The sequence below is a fragment of the Micromys minutus genome, assembly GCF_963924665.1.
Source record: "Micromys minutus genome assembly, chromosome: 6".
Classification (NCBI taxonomy): Eukaryota; Metazoa; Chordata; class Mammalia; order Rodentia; family Muridae; genus Micromys; species Micromys minutus.
Genome location: NC_137975.1, coordinates 5,005,753 through 5,030,669, shown reverse-complemented (window position 1 = coordinate 5,030,669; position 24,917 = coordinate 5,005,753). Strand labels below are relative to the sequence as shown.

At 37.5% G+C, this 24,917-nt stretch overlaps 1 protein-coding gene across 1 annotated transcript in view; it reads right to left on the bottom strand.

The window, feature by feature from the left end:
• LOC308421688 (contactin-associated protein like 5-2-like) overlaps positions 1-24,917 on the bottom strand; it is a gene marked incomplete at both ends in the record, with an annotated part of 257,115 nt that overhangs the window by 52,414 nt on the left and 179,784 nt on the right. Inside the window, 2 exon segments of the mRNA XM_080918130.1 lie at positions 19,182-19,365; positions 19,367-19,502. Coding sequence (XP_080774256.1) covers positions 19,182-19,365; positions 19,367-19,502 — 320 coding nt within the window.

Sequence of the window (24,917 nt, the reverse complement as noted above, 5' to 3'; positions counted from 1 at the left end):
CAGGGTCATTCTGGAGGCTATAAGACTGAAGTTAAATGATCAGTAGTTCAGTAGGCACCTTATTTGAAGTCTCTAAGAGAACATGAAGTGTGTGTGTGTGTGTGTGTGTGTGTGTGTGTGTGTGTGTTTGTGTGTATGTGCATCTGTGTGGGTTTTTTCCATCTAATGGAAAGAAAATAAGCATTTCAAAAAGATACCTGCTTCCCACCTACCACTATGCATGAGAGACATAATTCAAATATGAAGTTAAACCCTGTAGTTCTACTTAGGCATGAATTAATTAAATGTAATATATATATATATATATACAGTGCCATAGGTAATTCTTCCATTTGTAACAGTGATAGTTCACTGTGGAAGGTGGAGCATTCTTTTAAGTGAAGAAGAACAAAACTACGGAAAGACAGCATAGGTGCTCCCAAGCAGAGAGTCTGAACCTAGTCTTTTATATACAAAAGTACACCATCAAGGCTTGGATCAATAATGATAGTTTTAAAAATTCTTAAATTTCCACAAAGCTAAAGCACGTTCTCTTAAAGGTTTTACACAGCCTTCTTTTCACAGGTAGCTCTGCATAGCTTTTCTAGTCTCTTAGTATAGCCAACAGCAGCCTTTGATAACTATTTCCATTTAAGAACAGAAGGTGACAGACTACTAAGGTTAAAATGATTTCTTACAAAGTTTTAAAATTTATGCAAATAAAACAGCTAGCTCTCTTTACAAGCTCTCTAGGTGTTGTTATGTCTAATCATGCAAGTAAGTAGGAAAATGAAAATGAAGTACTGACTTTTGTGTGCTTATACATAATGTTTTAATACTCTAATCTTTGTTTTTTCATCCAAGCAATTTCATATTTCATATACTGTATGTATTTCTAGATGAAATAGAAGGCTTCCTCCTGTAAGATAAACCCATCTACTACATATTTCCACAAAGTACCAGGTAGGCTCTTATTGCCTCTGCAGTTATATTGTCTATATCCTTTCTATGGGCCTAAAAGCCAAGTAGAAAGCTTGTTTATTGTTCTCCACAGCCACATGACAAGCTCCGTTCTTCATTCCTGAGAACTGCATCAGTCTTATTTAAAAAAAAAGAAATGATGAGCTCTAAGTAATAGTAAATCCCACCAAAAGAGAGACTTAAAGTAAAATAGAAAAAAAAAAACAGATGATCTGTTTCTGTCAATAGCACCCATCATCACACTTGGGGATCAATGGACTGCCAACCCTCCAGGGCAGGAATTATGTCATACCTCCTCTGATTTAGCCATTCTGGACCCAGCAGTTTTCCCAGAGTAAACCTCAAAAGGGAGGCTAGTTGTCAGCTTCCTCCAGCTCTCTGTGTACCATGCTTGTCAATCCTGCCATAATTATAACTCACCTGCTAGGTTGTTTCCCAGTTAGATATGCTGTGTTCTTGGAAGTCTATTACTTACTGCTGAACATTCAGATAATCTCTCAGTAAATTTCTGATTTTGTTAAACAAATCGTTTGCTGCAAAAGTATGCTTTCTTTCTAGTTTTTTTTAAATGTGTATTTCTGAGTATACAGGTATACCACATGTTGCTGCAGTCTTGGTATGCCAGAAGAGAGTGTTGGGTCTTTAAGTCCTGGAGTTACAGTTTGTTGTGAGCTGTTCTCCCGGTTCTAGGGACTGAAATCTTGTCCTCTGTGAGAAAAAAGTACTTTTAACTATTGACACATCTCTTGAACCCCTCTAGATGTTTTTTATTGGTGATAGTCAAGAGTTTTTCCCAATGAATGTGTGTGTGTGTCTGTGTGTGTGTGTGTGTGTGTGTGTGTGTGTGTGTGTGTGTGTGGAGGCCCTTAGCTGAGGTAAGGAGTCTTCCTTCATTGCTTTCCACCTTGTATATTTAGGCAGCATATCTCAACTGAACAAAAGCACACAGCAGTATAATTCTTATTCTCATCATTCTACACTGGGTTGCTTCATATCTGCATTCATACACAGGCACCATGCACAGCCAGCATTTTACCTGGCTTTAGTGATTTGAACCACCGTCTTCATGCTTGTGTAAGATGGACTTTATTCACCAGGAAATTGGGATATTCCACATGAGTGTTGTGGGGGCAGATTCTGTGCTTTCCACATTCTTTATTCCCATGTCTTATTCTGGAAGAACACATGGGTTCAGATGGAATAAAATATTATTCTAGGTATTGTCTTCCTCCTGATTTTTTATTTAAGATATCTCTACCTGTATTTTGGATGAAATCTAGTTTTTTTTTTTTTTACTTAACCTTTTTTTTTCTGTTTTTAATTGATAATCACAGTCCTTGAGAGTTTAGGCTCATTACAAGCCAATATTTTGCAGAAAAGATATGGAACACTTCTATTCCCTAAATATTACATATATGAATTAAAATGATGCAGAGTCTGCCTGGAAGTCACTGAGGATTTGGTCTATATCTCTAATTTTTCTGCAAGCTTTATTTCTTTCTTCCTTCCTACTTTCCTTTCTTTTTTTTCCTTTCATTTATTTTTCTTTTGCTTTTCTTTACTTAAGGAAAAAATTATTTCTCAATACAAAATATTTTTCAAAAATGGTTTTAAGGTCAGTTGGAAGATGACACTGATGTACACCCTCCATAAGAAGCTGCTCTGTCACCTGGCCTCAACCAAGAACAGTTTCCAGACCTCCCAAATAATAGTTTCCACTCCCCACTTCCAAGTAATGAAATACCCATAGAGATGGAATAAGTTAAAGCTCTCCTATGTCAGAATCAGGCCTTCAATCTCACTTGGTTGTCTCTCCATCTTAGAATGCTCAGAACAAGATGCATAGAATAACTCCATTGTCCATGACTACAACAGCAGAATTATTCCTGTGGCAACTAGGTCCATGATAATGGTAATGGAGCTACTGACACTTCCTAACACATAGAGGACTAAAGACTTAAAGAACTCTCACCTAAAAGTTCATCTCGTGTTCCCTTGTCTCCCCTGAGAGTGATGTTAGAAGGTGTTAGAGTTTATGTAAATAGGAGAATTGTTGCAGTAAATATTTAAAAATAATAATGGCTTATCTCTTTATGAGCTCAGAGGTCTCACTCTATGGGCCCCAGAGCTGCCTACACCTGTTACCCACTCCGCGCCGCCCCCAGGGCCTCTGTTTGTCTGCACAACTCCCTTCCCTTGGCAGTTTTATTCCATCTGTGACTCCCTTCATCTCGGGTTGTCTAGTTGCCCCAAAACTCAACATAAACAATTTTATAGCCTGATAGCTTTTCATACAAGTTTACATATTCAATTCTCAATCCACAAACCCTCCATACAACAAGATTACATCAAATAGACAAAGATACAAACTGCCCTTCTATATGAGATATTAGACCTATAAAATCCTTAATGTTCATAGCTGTTTACTATCAATTAAGCCCACCTGGATCGAGTTCATCCTTATGGAGGTTCATCTTGGAACTTCTCCCCTCCTCCATCCTCTGACCTCTCCTCTCTGATTTTCTCTCTCCACCTCCCTTACCCAACCCAGTCACTGGCTTTCCTTTATTTTACTAATTAAAATGGGAAGGTTCAGATGAAGTCATCTCATGAGTATGACTAGGCAGCCCTTCTTGGTGAAGTAGAATTAACATTAAAATATGAGCAGCTTCAGAACAATCTACAGAGAATGGGTTAAAAACAAACCTCAATGATCTGGTTTTCTCGAGGTTGACATCTATGGTGGATGGTACAATGATTTATTTGGGGAATATTATGGTGATGTAACTCTTTAGGGGTCATTCATGCTTCTGCAACGACTCTTTGACCTGTGCTTTGTAACCAAGCATTAAAAAGTCATTGGTCTATCAAGATAGACTTAGTGGTAATTGCTCTTTGGTGTGTAGGTGTCAACCTGAAGTGAAAATATGTATGTTTTTTCTCAGAAAAATTTAATGCAGCATTACCAAGATACCAACTGTGTGATGCCAAAATAGATAGACATATAACATCCTTTCTAAGTAAGACATTTTCCAGAATGACCACCTTGCCAAAGCTAGGAATTGGTTGACAGCTAGGGATATGACTTGTGCAGTAAGATATTCTCAGCTAGCTTCCCAACTTAAATCCAAACCACAGAAAGTGTGTGGAAGTGCTAGGTGTCATAGTACATACTGCTCATCCCAGCAAAGAGACACAGAGGTAGGCAGACCTCTCTGGCAGGCTGGACAACCAACAAATTCATTCAGAAAATTAAGGAATAACAAAAGGGAGGGCAGCTCATCAAAACTCAAGGTGGAAACTCCTGAGAAAAAAGCACCTAAGATTGTCTTCTGGATGCCACACATATCTACATACCCCTAAACGGATGCATGTGCATATTCATGCCCACTAGGGACAGAGAGACAGAGATAGACAGAGAGATGCGTATGGATGGTTCACTTGCTGACAGTGTACCAATTAGCCTGTCTTGCTACTGAGATCCACAGGGATCTATCTGTCTGTATCTATTTTCTTAGTTATAGGATTTACCCAGCTTTATTTTGTATTGTTTTGTTTGCTATTAAGAAGTAGTTTACCCACTGACCCACCCAGTCCCATACGGTTTTATATGACTTTCATGAAGCCTAAAGCAAAAGACTGCTTCTGATGTTCATCTTTTATGCTGGTATACTGTAGTAAAGGTCTTCCATTTCTACTGTGTATTTGCTTATATTGCTTTGCACTATGGGACAGATCTGCCACTTCTGATGAATATTTTTGAAATGCAGAAAGCTGCATGCTTCTGTGAGTGAGCTCAGCAGAGGACTCAGGCATAAACCCTGAGATTTTTCATCTGCCAACAGCTCAGGATAAGCGTTTGACCTCTTCGGAGACTGCAGTTAGTATTTTCCAACTACACCAATCCCAGATGTTTGCAGAATGGTATGACATGACATTTGCTGTTTTAAAAGGTGAACTTTGGGTAAACATCACATATATAATAAAACTTCCCAAGAAAAGCCATTAGGATGTTTCACACAGCAATATCACACATGGATGAGCATTTAACAAAAACTATAATTTCAGCTTGGAAAACATTTTGGCTGAGTTGTGGAAATAGGTGTTCTTACATCTTCAAAACACCTGTGTTTCCATTAAGAAGCTTTATACTAGTTTTACTCCTAATCATCAGTTTTTAGATTTAGGCTCTTGGCTTTGTCTCGATGTGTTAAGTCCTACTTGCTGAGCTACATAATAAAACAAAACAAAACATTTTATGTATATCTTCTCTTCATTTCATAAGTATTATGTTTGCTAATATCTTCTTTCATATTTGCTCTTTCTTCATGAAAAATCATTTTATATTAGACACCCCACCACCCTCTTTTAAACTTACAATTTTTGTTGTTCCTGTAGGTTTTGTTTATGCACCAAACCACCCATGCTCCAAACATGTGTGTTCAATGACCTGGGCAGTTTTTAAGATTTTATATTCCAACTTTATAAACATAAAAAGATCTTCTATTAAACCACTGAAAATCCATTTTTATTAATTTATTTTATAAAATATTATTATAGCTCACAAAATTTATTATATAATAATATACAATGAATATACATTTTTTTCTATTATTTTCTTTTTTTTCTAAAAAGGAGTGAGCTTCCACATTTTGGCCTCCCTTGTTTTTGAGCTTCATATGATCTGTAAGTTGTTTCTTGGGTATTCAAATATTTCTGTGGCTAGTATCCAATTATCAGTGACTGACTATCATGTGTGTTCTTTTGTACCTCAAATGTTATGATTCAATGTGGTTTGGTTAAGTTGATATGGGAATGGAATAAAGAAAATCATGAACTGAGGTCCTTAATTTCATTTGGGAAAAAGTTTATTTAGTTAAAGGAGATACTATCTGAGGACACTCACCCTACTTAGTGATAAATGGTTATGACTTGTTAAATTACTATATCTCAAAGGGTTTGATCTTTCAGTCATAATGGTGTTAACTGAGACACAAAATGGGTGAGGGGTGTATATGGAGAGTGTGAAAAATGGGCCATAATAAAGTGTACAAGGCTTCAGAAGGTGTGCTTTTTTTTAAGGAGGATTTTTTTTTTCATAGAAGGAAGGTTTGCTATGTCAGCAAGTAATTCTTCAAGCAGCGCTCACTTCAAAGAAACCAAAGAGTTTTTGGGGACAGGTGTGCAACGTCCTATAGGGCACTCTCATTACAACTCTATGTTCCAGGTCAGGATCTCATGTTCAATCCACTGAGAGAAGTGACAACATTCAGGCCAAAAATTTCGTGTTAGAATTAGTAAACTTTGCCTGCATTGTTTCTACTCATAGGGTCAGAACAACTTTGTAATTTTTGATGACTCTTTACAAGTTTCTCTAAACATCCTTAGCTACAAGAGGGAAATCTGAAGATGAATGTACTTTAAAGAGAATGTCATTTAAAGACCAAAACGTTACTAAGTCTTGAGTTATCTACAGGAAACTATGTCACAAAATTGCAGTGGAGTCACTCTGGGGATAGTGTATCCTTTCTGGAATGTGAATGGAAAAAAGTTTCTGAATAAACTAGGGCATGTACAGCAGAGGTTGATGTGAGTGTTATTGTTCCTAACAGTTTTTTCTTTCTCTCTGAAATTCCATTTGCCTACCCCTGACACAACTGCTGAGGTGGAGTTTCTGGCTTTGTCTGCTGATCAGCTATTCAGTAGATGTATTTTCTAAAAAATTCTGGATTTTTCTATTTTGTACTTTCCCAGTTTAAATCAACTCCCACAAAAAGTTAGAACTGAGCAACTGTCTGCTTGCTTGCTTGCTTGCTTGTTTTAAGCAAGATGACTGTTTCATGAGTGTAGTGTGAGCCTTTAATTATTACCTCTCCTTGTAATGCTCAGTTGTTGGAAGGGGTGGGGATTGAGGCATCCTTTTTTTTCATCTGCTGATTTGGGATGATTTTGTTGATCAAGGGTCTTCCAGCACATTTGGAAGATTAATGAGAAACAGTTTATAAGGGGTTTGGAAGTCTCAGATAAAGGACATGGGATAAATACAAAACAGGGTTGTTACAGAATGTACCAGATAGTTGGCTGCATATTGAACCATTTTGGATTGTCTTTTAAATTCTGAGGTTAGTAGATTTGAGAATTGCATACTTCACTTTTAGACTAGAGCTTAAGGATTAAGAAAATACCTTCTGTGTGAGGAAAGCCTTTTTTAGATAAAAAGGTTTAATGTTATTCTCCTTGCCACACTAGACTATAAACACATCTTGAGATGGAAAAGAAGGTCCTAACTCATGCCTCCATCTGTGCACTTCATTTTCTTTCATGCAGCAAGTATGCCTCCAACGGTCATAAATTTCATTGGCTTCTCAATTCTTCAGCATGCCGATGTCTGTGTTCTGTTCTCTTTCCTGTTTCTGGAGTACTCATCTCTTGGAACAGGCCTCTCTCTCCCTAGGTTTGTTTGAGGATTGAAGAAGTTGCCTTGTGTGGAACAAAGTGTTTGCTGCTTGCACTCCACCCCATCCTTGGTGATTCTGTTCTTGGCTGTCTAGGTTTAGTCTGACTGTTTTGAGGTCTCTCAAACATGCATGTAATAGAAACACAAAAAGATTGCCAAATATTGAAGGAAATTAGCCGAAAATAAAGCAATACCAATTATAATCAGAATATACAGAAAATAGTACAGACTAGAAAAAAAATAAAGAGTTCAACTTAATAGAAGGCCATGTAAACAAAGATCTTTAAGTGTATTAAGTAACTTTTTGTGGTGTCTATTTTTCAAGTTTAAAAAAAGAAATTTAAAATTATGGTAATTTCTAAATCACATAGTTTGGTAGGTTCTATTCTGATAGTTATATTAGATTATATAATCACCTTTCAGTTAAGATCTTCCCTTTGTATAATGCCTCTGGTTTTAATCATAAGCGTGTTTGGTTGTATAAGTTTAAGACAGCAAATGTGCAGTTCTCTCTAAAAGTGTACTTAATGACATAGTTTTGCCTTATTATATAAATCCACAACAAATTCAGAGCAAATCTGAGAGTATGATTAAAGAGAATCTGGATAAATTTAATCTTTCTTAAATGCAAGGAAGTTTAGCTCATTGGTCTGATTAGTGTATGCTTGTAGTTGGATGCAGATGGGACTTAACGATGCGGACTGATTTTCTATATAAATTGCTGAGAGTTGTGGGATGGGGTACCTGCAGATAAATTTCTCATGCTGTTCTATTATGTATATTCATATTAGAAGTCCCGTGTGTGTTTTGTCAAAGCCAAACCAGGTCTCTGGCTGCTAAACAAATCTGAGGGTTGATTACCTCACTGACTTACTTCAGACACGATGAGTTTTAAAATAGGGTTCAGTTTGAAACTAGTGAATGTACGAAAATAATACACACAGTGAAACATTTCAGAAATGGATTGTTAACACTAAATAATGAAACATTGCTATACATCTCCTTTTATTTGGTAATTCTACTGTGGTCTAAACAGATGCACACAGAAATACCACACATCGTGACAATTTCTGTCACACATGTAGGGTACAAATTTAGCCACTGGATGTGAGATAAGCCATTATAGTTTGCCTGTCCTGGTAAAGCTTCAATATTATATTAGAATAAAACATGGGTGAATCTTCTAAGAACCAGTGATTTCAAAGTTAATAGTAAGGCTCAGCCGTATTGTCAGACAAACCATGTAGAAAAATAAGAGACACTGTTTAAACACGGATTTAAAAATCTATTCTTGAATAAACTCTTGTTAAAACTTTCTTTTTTTCCAGTGCCAAATTTATATAAAGAAATTATAGAAATAATTTAAAATGCTAAGATTTTGAAAGACAAAGATGACAGAGGACCACTTAAGTTGGGCCCAAAATTTAAACACACTCTTAGAATTTGAGACAGTAACAGCAGAGAGTTAGTTTGCCTGCTTTGGAGTTTTGTTTAAGACTCTAATTAAATTATCCTTGAGGTTCTTTTTTAGACCATTTCATCAAATACTCTAAAACCCTCAAAACTAGAAACCACTTTTGCTGGATCTGGAATGGTCATGGAATGAAATGTATGACACCTTCTCACCTCTTCAGTAGAGCCAACAGGATATAGGTCTCCTTGAAAGCTGATGTTTGCTGTAGTGGTAAAACTTGTTTGTATATTTGCATACTAATCTACATATTTTACTTAATGTTTCTCCTTTGGGGAATATTCTCTCTGCCAAGGTTAATGACTCCAAGATAATCAGAAACAGCATGATTCCAAGAAGAGAGGAGGAAATCCTCAGCAATATGAAGACACTGGGACCTTTAGGGCAACCCTTAATGCTGTGTGAAAGATCTCTGAAAGCATGAGTTCAACATGAGTTCAAGAACTTCTGTACAAATTTCTCAACTACACAAAAATATTTGGTGCAATATGAATGGTATGATGGGTTTTATGGACATGAAAGAACAAAGGCAGCTGCATTGATGAGTCAGTTTAGTCAGAGCCTTATTAAGGAAGAAGACTTGATTTGGTAAATAGAGGAAACAAATGATGAAAGAGAAAGGAATAGTTAAATTTAAGCCTCATATAAATGCTTTTGTAATATCAGTGGTAAAATGGTGCTCTCTGCCACAGAAGGTATTAACCACTAGCATTGATCCATATATCCTACTTTATAAAGGAGGTAGTTATATGTGCAATCTAAATAGAAGCTGGCGACAACCACTAAATAGTCCCAGATGCCAGGAAAGCAAGAGGCTCCAGGACACAATGAAGATGACATTAGCTGAAATACCAACAAAGGGGAGAAAGAACCTGCAGAGACCATATCCAGAGGTTAGGCATGGCCCCTTGTTGAGGGATAGGCCCACCCACTCATCTCCAAAATTTTAACCCAGAATTGTTCCTGTTTAAAGAAAATACAAGGACAGAGTGGAGCAGAGATCGAAAGAAAGGCTTCCCAGAGACTGCTTCACCTGGGGATCCATCCCATAAGCAGCCACCAAAGCAGTCACTATTGCTGATGCCAGAAGTGCATGTGGACAGGAGTCTGATATAGCTGTCTCCTGAAAGACTGTGCCAGAGCTATAAAGATACACATGAGGATACTTCCAACCAATCATCAGACTGAGCAACCAGACATTAATGGGGGAATCAGGGAAAGAACTAAAGGAGTTTGCAACCACAACAGGAATTACAGCAATAACAGCCAACCAGACCCCCCCCCCCCAGAGCATCCAGGAACCGAACCAAACAAAGAGTACACATGGTCAGACCTATGGCTACACTGTGGAGCAGAAACTGGGAAAGGGAATAACATTTGAAATGTAAATAAATAAAATATCCAATTCTTAAAAAATGGGGAAAAAAAGGAAAAACAAAACAACAACGAAAAAAAGATGATGACTTAAAGATATTCCTGCTTTCTGGGATCAATTAATACTTTTGAATATTGAGCCTTTAGTTGGTAAGTTCAAAAAGAAAAAAATCCAAAGATTAAACAAATATATTAAGGTAGCTAAGTATTGTAGAAGTGGGCTTCAATTCTGCATTCATTAACATAACAAAGCTATTAAATTACCAAAAAATTATACAATGTATTATGGTATAGTAAATGTTCTCACATAAAAATAGCTTATATGTCTGGACTTGGAAATTCCAAGTGTTGTGCCTAGCAAACCACATAAGCCTTGTTATGTTACAAAAACAAACAACAACAACAAAAACCAACCAACTAAACAAACACAAAAACCTTGGAGACTTGGAGTTTGGTTCTTTTGCTTTGAATGTGCTCTGTATTTTAGATTTTCTTTCTAAAAGGCAAGGCCTAAGGTCATAAGATGGTGGTCAATGGAAAGATCAAAAGGGAACCTGGGTTAAATGATTGAATTGTTATGAAATTTGTAAGGAAGTAGCTTATGCAATTGTGGTAAACAAAAGAATGGGCTTTGATCTGCAAGAGAGAGCCATTTCCAGTAGATTACAAGGATAATCTATATACATTGTTGATTTCTAGTCATTTTCTGAGGGTTCCTATTGACCCCTTCCATAGAACCCTCTCAGACTGAGGCTGGCCCTCAGCAGTTTCCCCAGTAACAAATTAATGGCAGTGTGGCAATGTAATAAAGGATATTCCCTAATTATACAGGATTATCAACCTTCAAAAAAATGAAAAATAAAAGAGGATTAGGAAATCTTATTCTTTCTTTCCATAGAAACATACACACACACACACACACACACACACACACACACCACTCCTGCTGTTTTACTCTTTCTTCTCCTTCATTTCTGAACACTACTGCTGTTTCACTTTTTTTCTTCTTCATCTTCATTTGACTAATAATGCATAAGCATAAATACAAAAGGTGTTTAAATCTACATGTCAACTATAATCAATTCTGTCTGCCAGCCCTTGATTTCGCATTCTTAGTCTTCAAAACGCTATATGGAAATGAGTTACCCCTGTAAGTCTCACAATCAGCAGCATTTTGCATTCATCTCTAACAGACTAAGTCTATACTCAGTAGGTATCTGATATTTTATTAGCTTCCTTTATATATAAGCCTTTGATTGGTGTTTGTTTGTTTTGTGTGTTTGCAGGGACTCAGAAGAATGATTAAAAGTTTCTACTCTACATATTTTGGTTTTCATCAATGATGGTTTATGCAGGCAAGGAGCTCCACACTCATCATGACTAAAACACATGGATATTTTACCCCATATTTAATTGTATCTGTAAGGAAAAGATGACGGGGCACCAATGAAAGGAAAAGTCACAGGGCACCAATGTTGTGAAAGGATAACGATCCGAGTCACGGCACCAATGTTAGGGGAAGGATGAAGAGAGTGGGGGGCATATGGCCCATAGAGGTGCGGCGAGGCTTGAGGGCAGGGGAGATGCCTCTGGGAGGTCCATGTTGGGAATCCCTTCCCTGAGGGACCAGCCACACAACAGTATAGTACGGAATAGAGTTTATTCAGGTCATGGGAGAGTTAAGAGGGTGGTAGAGGCAGAGAGAGAAGTAGAGGAGTAGAGGCCGGCCATGAGCACGTGGGAGAGAGGGGGGAAGGGAAGGGAAGAGGGAGGCTGCAAGAGCACAAGGGCAAGAGAGGCCAAGAGAGAGAGGAGGGGTCAAGCAGCTCCTTTTATAGTGTCAGGTCACTGGAGCGGAGCATACCTGGCCACTGCTGGGTAATTGAGGGGTGGGGTATACCTGGCTGTTGCTAGGTAACTGAGGGGTGGGGTTTACAGAATCCCAACAGTATCAGCTGACATAGGCTTAAAGACCTGGTAGAACATATGATTCTTTATTAGTCCTTCACATATACACTCTATGTTCTCTAGTTTTCACCTTCTCTATTGACCGCCCAACCTCTCTTCAGAGGATATGTTTTATAAGACCTTAGGGGGGAAAAACATTCTTAAATGGTCTTTCTTTCATACTTGTGTAGATAAAATTGTTCTCCCTGTACAATGGTAGCCTCCTAATGTGAGAATACTCATAGCCTTTTCTATCACCTTAATATAGTAATTTCCTGCCTGTAAAGTGCTTATTATCTAGGCTCTGGGAAGGTTGCATTTTCTTTTTTAATTATACGTTATATCTACTATTTTAAATATTTGCCTTTGTACTCATGCTTAACACAATATTAAACAACTCATATCATTACTGATATCAGTAAGATGATGAAATACTTTGGAAATTACTGTCTATGGTGTACAAACATATACACCATTTTGTTTTGTCTTTACTCAATTGGTTATAATAAAATACCATGAACTGAGTAACCCTTGATTGCTCTATGAGATTTTTGTCTTGTGATTCTAGTACTTAGAAATCAAGAACTGTTCATTCTTTTTTCCTGTAGAGCTTATCTTTGCTTTTTGAAGCTTACTTCCTGGATTTGTTCCTACATGCCAGGGGAAGAGAGGAGATAAATGTCTCTAGTGCTATTTTGGAATGAGACCCTTAAATTCTATGACCTCATTTGGTCTAGTTATTTTCCAACTCCAACTCTAACCCTAATTAAATAGTAAGAAATCAGGACCTCCACATCTATGTTGGGAAGTAGAGGCAAAATTATGTTCATAACAATAAGGAGCAAAACAAAAAAATTAAAGTGTTCACTGCAACAGCAACAACAAAATAAGAAATAAATAGTGTAAATACTTTATTCTACGCACATCCTAAATCCATATCTACTCCTGGTCACTGTAGAATATCTGTATAATACTGGGCATGTGCTACTCCTGAGGAACTCTCATGGCTATTGCTGAAAGTTTATAATTGATCACAGCAATATTATTATAAAATGGATTATGGTTGAAAAAATTACATAAACTCATGCATGTATGCAAGGATTCAATCCAGTCTAACCAGACAACTATCACTAGAGAGAGAAATCCCAGAGATTGAAGTTGGCAAGACTTAGGGAAGCCAAAGAAAAACCAAAAAATAAACAGAGGAACACAAGCACATGCTGGTGTGAGGGAGGTGAGTGATAACTGGCAAGTGACCCCTGAAGGGCTCCTTAGAGAGAAAACAGTGATATTAAAGACATCCATTGTCAATTTAAACCTGTCTGGCAACTGTTAGATTTTACACGTTGAAGATATTTTCTCCATTGATCTTTTCTTATTTCTGTTTATGTTGAGCTGGTATATATAAATTACAAATATCTGAGACCATAATTATTATTTTTGAGGAATGGGCAATGGGAGGTCTAGGCGGTGAACCTTGTGCATTTATGAGCTCTAAAAGAAGTGATAAAAAGAAAAATTGAGGCAAGAAAAAAAAAAAGAAAGTTACTTTGTGCCAGATGCAGCAGAGGAAACACAAAGGGAAGGTGAATTTGGAGCATAGATTCCTGGCTTTGTTTGTGTGTCTGCTAACTTTCCTTACTTCTCAGAAATGACAACCCTTTTCTCTATTTAAACATGAGGCTCTGTTTTCCCTTTATGTGACAGCAGCAGCTTAGGCTAAATTAGTCTGGAACTGGAGATACCAAATAGGAGTAATGATGAATCTCAGTCCTGTCAAACTAAAGTGAGAGGCCAAGGCTCCCACACGTAACTGACTCACAGGCATCTTCTTATCTCTGGCCTGATTAACAATGAACAATAAATTTAAAAGGTAAAAATTCTGTTTAGTGTTCATAAGTCTTAGTCTTCAAATCCTGTACCCTGGCTTCTTATCCTGCAGAGATGGAAGTGTCATTTGAATCCTCCTGAGATAGCAAATGGGACTCCTTTTAAGCTGGCCATCTCATCATTACACCAGATTCCCAAAGTTACATTAAAATCTGAACAAGGTAAAATGGTTTCTAACACAAAATTGTCAATTCCACTGGGATGCGTGTGAGTGGATACTAATTACAGAAGATTTCAAGATAAACATCTTCACTAATTACACTTTCATTCTCCTTACATTACTTCAACTTGTGAGACTCCCCAATTTCCAAATGAGAAATTGGTTCTTTTTTTTTTTTAATGGGGTGAGGGCATGGTCTTTGTTAGCCCACTTTGGTCTTGAACTACAAAGCTTACATTGCACTGAATGCTGCATCTACTTCCAGCTGTGAGCCAGTACTCTGGCACAAAAGCATACTTTTACTGTAGTGCACTTAAATTCAATTAAAATGTTATGCGTTTCTGATCCATTGTTAAGCAAGTCAATGGCTGAATGTTGTGAATATACTAGGACCACACTGAAAACATAAATTCTTCGTAATTCCTCAAGGAACAGTTCAAGTACTGCAAATAAAGACTTTAAAGAAAGAAATATTAATGGAAAACAATAGAGTAAAGGAATAAAGAATTGCAAATTTTAAGACTTGCAAAGAAACTTAACACTTGTTAGTTGTTATTTTGCCTCTCACCTTTTAAAATTATTAGTTTCCCCAGCCCATAGTCACTTCATTATTACCTTAGGTGTGATCAAGAATTTCATAGCATGGTAGGCATTTGTTCTATTGGTATGATGACTAAACTCTTAAGTTTCTTCCTCTTATTTGAATTTTGTTTTCTATTTTATTTTTTATTAGATACTCTCTGTATTTACATTTAAAATGTTATCCCCTTTGCCCACCCCGCTTCCATCTCACCCCCCCTCGATTTGTCTTCACCAAGAAGCACTAGCTCCCAAGTGCCCTCTCCTCTCCAATGCCTTGCCATTCCCCTACATAGGGGAAATGTGTACTCCCTGAACCAAAGATCTATTTTCACACTGTTATTCTCTGCTGCATATGCAACTGGAGCCATGGGCCTCTCAACACATGTTCAGTGCTTGGTGTTCTAGTCCCTGGCAGCTGTGGAGAATTTAGTTGATCAACAATGCTGTTCTTCCCATGAGGTTGCAAGCCACATCAGCTCCTTCATCCACCCCAGCATGCTCAATGGGTCCCCGTGCTCAGTCTGATGGTTAGCTGCAATCATGCTACGATGCATGACTCTGGTAGAGCCCCTGAGAAGGCACATCTATCTGGTTCCTGTCAGCAAACACCTCCCAGCATCAGCTATTGTTCTTGGGCCTGGTGGCTGCAAATGGGGTTGATCCCCAAGTAAGGCAGCCCCTGAATGATCCCCCCTTCAATTCATGCACTTCCACTTGATCCTCTACCTCCTCCTGTGAGTGTTCATTTTTCTCCCTTCTAAGAAGGACTGAGGCGTCCACATTTTTGCCTTTCTTATTTTAGAGCTTCATAAGTTCTAAGAATTGTTTCTTGGGTATTCAGAGCTTTAGAGGGGTCATATCCAGTTATCAGTAACTGCATAGAATGTGTGTTCTTTTGTTTTGACTGGGTTACCTCACTTAGTATATTCTCTAATTCCATCCATTTGCATAGGCATTTCATAAAGTTTTGAATAGCTGACTAGTACTCCATTGTGTAAATTTACCACATGTGCTTTATCAATTCCTCTGTTGAAAAACATCTGGTTCTTTCCATCTTCTCTCTCTCTCTCTCTCTCTGACCTGTAAAGAACTCTTTTCCTGAGAGCACCACACTCTCAAGTTACACAACTGCAATATATTTGTAGTGAACATAGATTAGTTCCTGGTTGGGAGTCCAGTTTCTGAGCCCCTATGAATTGAAGTTAGAGGAATCTGTAGGTTTTCTGTCAGTCCAGCCCATAAACACTAGATTGTTTCAGAAATTTAATTACTCCAACTGTCTCAGTTGTTTCTCCCAATTTTATGTAGTTTCTGAATGTGTCTCTTTTCATGCAGTGTGGAGAAAGCACAAAGTCTTGCTTCTTTCCAGTCTAACACATTTACCATACCCGTAACCACTATGAGTCTTAACAAAACAATAAATAGTCCCTCAGTTGTGTTTGAAGATATAGAGATGTCAGAATAACCACAGAATCTAAATAAAGCATTATTAGACTATCAGACAACCCAGTGCATGTGGGAACTTAGAGAGGAAATGAGGAAATAGAGGTCATGAGTAAGAGGGAGAGAATCAAGATTAACATATGCAAAAGTCAGTTAGCAGAGACACCTCTCCTCAGAAGACTACCTGGTATCAAAAGATCATGTGCAAAATCAGGCCCTGGGAGGAGGAAGTTATCCATATTTTCTATAAACGAACATGACTATATACATCCAGGAATTTTAGCCTGAGCCTGTACTAATGGATTGGCCAATTATCACACCCAGGAAAGCAATTTTTCTTTCTTAGAAAGCTGTTTATTGTCATCACTATCCATGTGTTCTCGTCCAATTCTTTGTTCCAGGAGAGAAAAACCTGGAAATCTCTGTGTGTACCCATTAGGACTGGATCCACACCTTAGAGAGGGGGGGGAGGGAGGGAAGGAGGGAGAGGGAGAGGGAGATTTCTGTATCAAGAGGTTCTTTTGTGAATCAGCATGAAAGAACATACTACACATCTGAGATTTCACAAGAACATGAGACTTACACAATGAACTGTTAGGATACTAGAATTTCTGTGTTTTCTGAAGCTGGTCATGGTTTACAAAATGCAAGTACCATCTATACAGTGAGGAAAAGCTTCCAATGAAGGGAATGTATGAATGTCTTAAAGGGAAAACACAAAAAATATGCCAAAGAAAATTCAGGAATAATTCCCTATTAAAGAAATGTCATTATTTTAAAAAATATGTACTTCAAAGCTTAAGACATTAGCACTATACATTTAGCCCTTTTGATTAAGGAAAGATCCAGGGGTGGTGATGTACATCCATAATCCCAGCATGCAGAGGGTGGGCCAGCAAACCTGGGTGTCCATTGACACTCTCCCACAAAGAAAAGCAAAAACAAAAACAAAGCCTTACTACCGAGCTAGAGGTTAAAGCCCCTTTCTGTCCATTACTTGCTGTGATATTATGAACTATCATGTCCTCATGCCTCATTTCGACAACTGTAAAGACCTGGCAAAGTAGGTATATTAATATAAATGAGTAACCAGAATAACTTAGAGAATTGAATAAAGTTTGGGTTCATTAGAATAATTCAATGTAGTGATTTCTTCTCTGTATTTCATGTATTCAAGGCAGTCATATTGTCAGAGGTACACTATGACTGGTATAGGTATGTGAAGACCTACCATATCAGAGACAATCCTCTCTATAAGCATCATCTTCATATGGACCAAACATATCAGGAGAAGGCAATGCTGATAAGAAGGAAGACTATTAAAAGACAGTCCTGGATGTTTCATGAACTAGATATCTGCCCTACATGTACCTTCTTGAACTTCCCATGGCCTCATATACTCTAAAGATATACATGAGAAATATGACAGCCTATTTATGTTAAAATGTTTTTGCCATAAACTATTAAACTGATGATAAGATGATAATTAAATGGCCCACGTGATTGAGAAATAATCAGTCCTCCTTTTCTTATTTCTTCTCTTTGTCTTTTTCTGCTTTTTCATCTTTTTCTCCACTTGCTCTTCTTTCTAATCCTCCTTCTCTTCCTCCTCCTCTTCCTCCTTCTCCTGCTCATTCTTCTCTTTCTCTCCCTTTATTCTGCCTGTCTGTACTTTCTCTTTCTTAGAATCGATGACTTATATAAAATCTCATGGAGCATTTACTGTTATCCTTCTACTTTAGACTGGTTCATCCCATACATTCCTCATTATTGATTAAACCTTTCAGATTACATAATAAGTTCTTTATATTTAAGTCATACATAATACACTATGAGAAAGAAAGAAAACACACACACACACACACACACACACACACACACACCAGTCATAAGAAGCATATTAACTAAATATGTATTTTGCACCTAATGTGTAGACAGAAATGCCAGCTTCCATAGAACTCATTTTTGCCATATTAACTCTGTTCATTTATTGAAAGAGTTATTACATGCTAGGATTCTGACTTTATAGTGTACTTGGTTATGACAGTATTAGAAAGTTTTGTCCTTCCATAGTGTGATAAAAAATATCATGTGAGAAAACTATCATATGTTATTATCATCATTTTTTCTATGATATAATTTATGTCTTTTCTCTGACTGGCTTATATGTCTACTATGTACACCATTTTTCTAAAGTTTGATTAACTTTTTATTGAATGCTCATGATTAGCAAAGCCATCATGAAAACTCATGTGCTACAGATACCTGGAAAAGTGAGAAGCAAGATGCTATTTGCAAATTCTACTTTATTGAGGATTCCACCAGCAAAGACACACAGATAACAATGAATGGTGGCCTTCAATAGGTACTTAGGTTCACTTATGTATGTGAAGGCAGAGGACAATGCCCTATAGTAATGCATAAGTTTTATAACTAATTGTAGTAATGACAAGAAATAAAAGAAATAACAAAATTTCATTTGTGAAACAGTCTTACTCTTTGGCCAAGTAAAATACTCCAGGTCTTGCTATTTCCAAAGGGCAAATAGCACTGTTCCATAGTCAAGTTACTGTAACACAATTTGATTTCTCTCACATCATATTACTCTCAAAGACCTGGACAATGCCAATTTTAAACACAGTTAGTATTTATGCTTTACCAGGCCTCAGTGATGACAACAGAAGCAAACATGGAAATCCATATTGCAAGCATTCTTCTAAAATCCCAATGTACTTACCATCTTTTACACTTAATGAATTTCAGCATGGAAGAAATAATAAATAATTACTGCAAGACAAGTAAAGGCAAATTAAACTCAATGAGTTTAGACTTCGGACACAAATTCACACTGGCCCAGAATCATGGCTCATATAGATAAACAAGAAGGAATGTTATACTGAGGCTGACCAGCTGTGAGTCTCTGCAGGGTACTTCAGAGCATGAGCTGTCCCTCCAGGTAAGGCTGGTCTTGTGGGTTCATGCCACCAAAACTTACCATTCCTGGAGAGCAGGATAGCCAGAAAATTCTGAGAAGAGAAATTGAGGTAGAGCACAACGGCAGGAGCTTGTGCTGTCCTAAAACAGTGAGACAATTTCTTTGGCTGGAGCTGCATTTTTGTAGATAGGGGAAGATGAGAGGCTTTTGTTTTTGGCCACTGGGTATGGTTCTTGAAACATGTATGTAACAGAGGTACCTGAAGAAAAAAGTGCTGAAATCTCTGCAAAAGAGAAAATAAGAGGATATTTTCAAACATTTAGTCAATTACTCTAAGTAGCGTTAGTGTGTGCTCCTTGATTCTTCAGCTTGTAGCACTGAGAAGTGTTAAACACACACAAACACACACACACACACACACACACACACACACAAAATGTGCTTCTTGATAAATTGAAGATGCTCAAGTTCATTCTTGTGTCTATGTGCATATGTGTAGGTGTGAATTCATGTTGATATTGGAAAGACTGGATGTCTTCCTTTAAAGAAGCAGAAACAACACTGATGTTCATTGGTTAGGTAGCAACTAGTTAGTGCCAAATTTGAAGAACACCTGTGGAAGACATCTGTTATTAACCACTGACCTCCATATGCATGTGCATATACACATGATTACACACACACACACACACACACACACACATACACAAATGATTGGATAAATATAGGCACACATACTGCAAATACACACAAAGAAAAAGAAAAGATAATCTAAGTTCATCTCACTAGCCTTAATAAAATATGTCTTGTGATTGATGATATGCCTGTTAATATTTTGAAATACTTATTCTGCCAGGGTTTAGGATTCTTTAGAGATAACAGTAAATCTCATATTTTATGGACAGCAGTGCAGAAAACACTGTTTTTTTTATACTTGACTTCTTATATCTGTGAACACACCTCTGCCTGGAACAATGTGTTTAACGCTCAGTTCATATGGATACGATAGGATTCTCTTCTTCACAAAGAAGGAAACAGTATTCCACATGCTCCCTTAACATTTCCTGGCTGAGTGTGGGCACTGAGAACAACCTTGGCTGTCCTTCCTAATGTTTTTGCTATTTTTCCATGATGTGAAATTCTGTTAACAGTTTGTGTAGTGCTACCTACGTAACACTATATGTTAATGCATGTTGTTTAGCAAACCAGCACTACAAGTTCAATTTTGGGAAAGGTTCACAAAGAATGTTTCATTTTTTATCAAGCATGTTTCCTACAGTACAGTAACAAAGCAGACATTATAGCCCTGCAGATGTTGACTCATCATTGCTTGATACAAGTGTTTTCTAATGAATATATGACCTGCAGTCTTAGCTATTATTTTTCAAGTTAACAAATTAAAGCCTTGCCGCATGTTTGGGTTTATATTCTAATGTACTTGTTAGTCACAGTATATGAAAAGCATATTAGTTATGGGTAAATACAATAAGATTTTGCTTCTTTTTAATGACAATAAATTAAACTGAAAAAAAAACATCTATAGTTAGAAATGTTTTTTAAAGTTCACATTCTTATTCTACTACTAGAGATACTTTCAATTAACTCTAAAATGTAGATATCAATCGTGTCAAGGTAAATCTAAATTCGGGAGTGTGTGTAGATGCTTCTACTTATCTATTTATTATTTAATGTTTAGGACAAGAGAGGATGTTGTTGGAGTAGGTTTAGTTTTCTAATGGATTAATTATAAATAAAATCTAAAGCACATTCAATACATTTTATATTTTACTATTATTTTAGGTTGAGTTAGTATAATCTTTCAAATAAAGAAAACAGGGACAATTTGTATAACTTGTGCAGTGTTCATTGAGGGCTAAACATGACTCTTTTTATAAAATTCCTGCATTTTTCACATGTTATCAACGAGGAAATCAAGGAAGTTTGAAGATAGATGTGTACAATTATTATCTACCCAAGGATAATGGTAAATTAATGAGAATCTGAATTCAGACTATTTTCACCGAGTTCCAGTGATAGTGTTTACAATAGGAAATTTTGCGATGGTTGATTCTGACACAAGCATTCATGACATATATAGAAATGCTTATGAGATGAAGTAAAGGAAGCTTATGGAATAAATAAAACATATACCATGAGCTCTACCATATTGACCGTAAGTAATATTTTTAAATAATTAAGTGTGGTTAACTTAGGTTTAAATTTGCAGATTTGTAGGGGAATTTTCCCTAGTTAATTGATTGACTAACACAAATGACAAAAAGCTACTCACTGGGCCAAAAGGAGGAGGGAGGGCCTCCAACAAGAAAAGGCCAACAAGAAAAAGAGGGGACACTAGAGGAAGAAACAACCCTTCTTTTAAAGGATGTAGACTGGGAACATTTAGACCCAGTGATGACCTCTGCCACTGAATGATTTTTAACAGAGAATAGTTGTTGAGTTTAGGAAATAGATTTTGTTCCCAGCATTTGAGTCATCTGTTTATTTTAAACTAAGATTGTCTGGTGTTTTCCATTTGCGGTGACTCAGGTGGTCAGGAGGGAGAGAATATTGCCAGGGTGGAATTTTGCCAGCCATTGAAACAGGAAGATTGGACAAAGTACCTAGTTCCAGGAGACAGGTAAGCACAGTGGAGTGTGGGCTGGTGATAGTGCAGCCACATCTGGCGAAAAGGTGGTGGGCTGGAAACAGAGTGACCTCAGAGCCCTGGAGAGGCTAGCCAGGATAGAAAGAACACCTTGTCAGCAGGCTGGCAATAGTGCAGTCTCATATGGTTGCATAAGAAGGGCTGATCTACTTAGCACCAAGCTAACCATGGGGTGGGGCGGGGGGGAAATATATGCTACAGATGGTTGTACATCAATTTAGAAATTTATTATCTAGAACTTTTAGTGACAATAATGTTTTAGTGGTAGGACTGGCTATCCAGTCAACAATGGAAGAATGCTGAAGGCAAAGAAATATGCATTGATAAATGGTAGTGAGGCATATAGATATACATAGGCAGAGCAATCGATTCAGGATTCCAAGGTAGTTCAGAGGGTAAAGACATAAGTTCAACCCCTGGAAGCACATGGTAACATGAAAGAAGCTACTCGGAAGTACTCCTGAAAGTTGTCTTCTGACCACACATGTGCACTGATATTCTAGCAAACACGCACAAACATACACACACACACACACACACACACACACACACACATATACACACACTTACACAAAAACATACAGACACTCCCATACAAATACATTTAATTTAAATTTGGTAAAATAAAAAAATTAATTTTTTATAAGTATAATTTTGTAAGAAATACAAAAATTAACTCAAATGTATATAAGGTCCTTCATAAAAGAGATAAAGCTATAGAAAGATAGTACTTAGAAAAAAATACCTAGAAGAAACTATAGGTACTAATTTTTACTTTCTTGAGTTCATCAATTATTTTGCATGTATGACAGGACAAGTAGAAACAATAACAGAATGAAAAGATAAAATGACCACCAACAAAATGGAGTTTCCTGTTTCAAATAATAAAAGGAGGACTGTAGAACCAAATACAACAAAATGGAAGAATGAGTTTACAAATTATATTTTTATAATGCACATATATGCAAAAGTCAGAAAAATTTACAACAGAATGGCAACCATAATAAAAATCTGCAAAAGGTTCAAATATGCAATGCAGTTATTTTAAAAGGTCAATGTTTATTTCATGACTAGTTGTTAGGTTTGAACAAGTCAGCATTACAGTATAACACCATTTATTATACAGATGTCTGCTATAAGACAAATACACACTTATAGGTATGTAAGACGAGAGAGGGGGGAGGGAGAGAGCTTTCAGACACTAATTGTGAGAATGTAAAATCTGCAACCCACTTTGACACACATGTTGACAATTTGGCAGTTCTGAAAGAGATGAACCATAGACCACCAAGATAACTTGGCAAGTTGGTGACCTGAGTTTTATTTTCACTGATATACAGTGATGTTGGGTACAAATGGGAAAACCCCAAGAAGATGACAAATGTGGTCCAAAATGAAAGTCTAGGCTTAGCTCAAGGTCAACTTTAGGAGGATTTCTGGTGGACTGATCAATGCTGATAGGCAGTTCTCCTCAGGAACCTGTGCAAAAGGATTCTGCCTTCTATAAAAGTCCAGTTCCCGTGGCACACACCTGATTCAATATTGAAGACCAAAGCTAACTTCCAAGCTCTTCAGTACCTGCTATTAATTTATAAGCCGACAGTAGCTGTTGGCATCAGAATCAAACCTCTGAATACAGTAATTCAGTCACCCATAGGTAACAGAGAACTGTGCATCTGTTACCATGGCAACCGTGTCCTGGGTGGGTTTCATCTGGCACTGCAGCCACTGTAGCCACTGCTCCTGCCATGGCCTCACACCATGTCCTCTACAGGACACACAGACTTCCACCATATGAGCTGTTGCCTCAGTAATCCATGTGGGCCAGCTTGTGCTACATGGGTTAAGCCCCATAGATCAAACATCACTCAGATGAAGCTGCTACCCACACAATTCCATTTTTCCTGCATTCAGATCATTAAATTCTCACACAAGCATCAGTAGATTGGTAAAGTTTTCCCTCCAGTCATCTTAGGGAGTGCCCAATTTCCTTGAAAAGCCTAGCCAACCTCTATGGGCTAAAGAGTAGGTGTTTCACAGCCACAGTACATATTACCATCCCCACTGCCAATGTACAACATAGGATATTGACCCTTGGTTACCTTCCCCTCTCAAAAGTCATCTCTAACTAACCCCTCAAACTTTTGCAGCCATTCAGAAAAGCCTAGGTCTAGGTAGAAAGGCTGCCTTGCCCCTAGATGGTTCACATGATGACCTGGACATCTAGCCTAGCTCGTACATTTATAATTCATTATTGAATTTTTCCTCAGGATGCCAGTACAAATAGTTCAATAACATTTTTGCCATCCAATGAGCACCTCATTGTCTTTGACCTTGCTGTTGGAGTCCTAGATCACAAACTGGGACCCCTTTTTGTACCTGTAGCATACCTGTCAAACTACTAAATCCAGAGATGGGCATCTTGTATTTGTACCTTAGCTGCCCCTAAACTCCTTACTCAGAAGTCAAAAATCTAATCTTTGAGTTGCCTCTAACTGTCATCTCTTCCCATAAACTGTCACAGCTCCAACTTACAAAGGCTAACAGACTATGTACACCTGCAGGGTTCTTTCTCTTCAGGTAGACCTAATAAAAGACTCCACCATCTTTCAATCATGCCTACCTCTTAATATTTTCATTATTCTTCCTCACCAAATACCACCCACTTTGTATCTCACTCCTTCACTAAAACATTAGAGGAAATATTACTTCATCTTTCATCCACACAGGAGGGCATATTGTCTCAGTCCATCTCTCTCTGTTATACAGATGGTAGCTCCTTTCTACATCAGGGGACCAGAAAAGCTGGCTATACTATAGTGTCAGACACAGAGGTGGTTGAGACATAGGTCCTTCCCACTTATATCACCAATCAACAGGCTGAACCAATAGCCCTCATCCTTGCCTTTCAACTGGCATAGGGATAATCCTTCAACATATGCACAGATTCCAAATATACTTTCCATATTCTCCTATTCCACACTGCTATCTGGAAAGAGCATGAGTTACGTAGTGATGGGATTCTGTAAACCC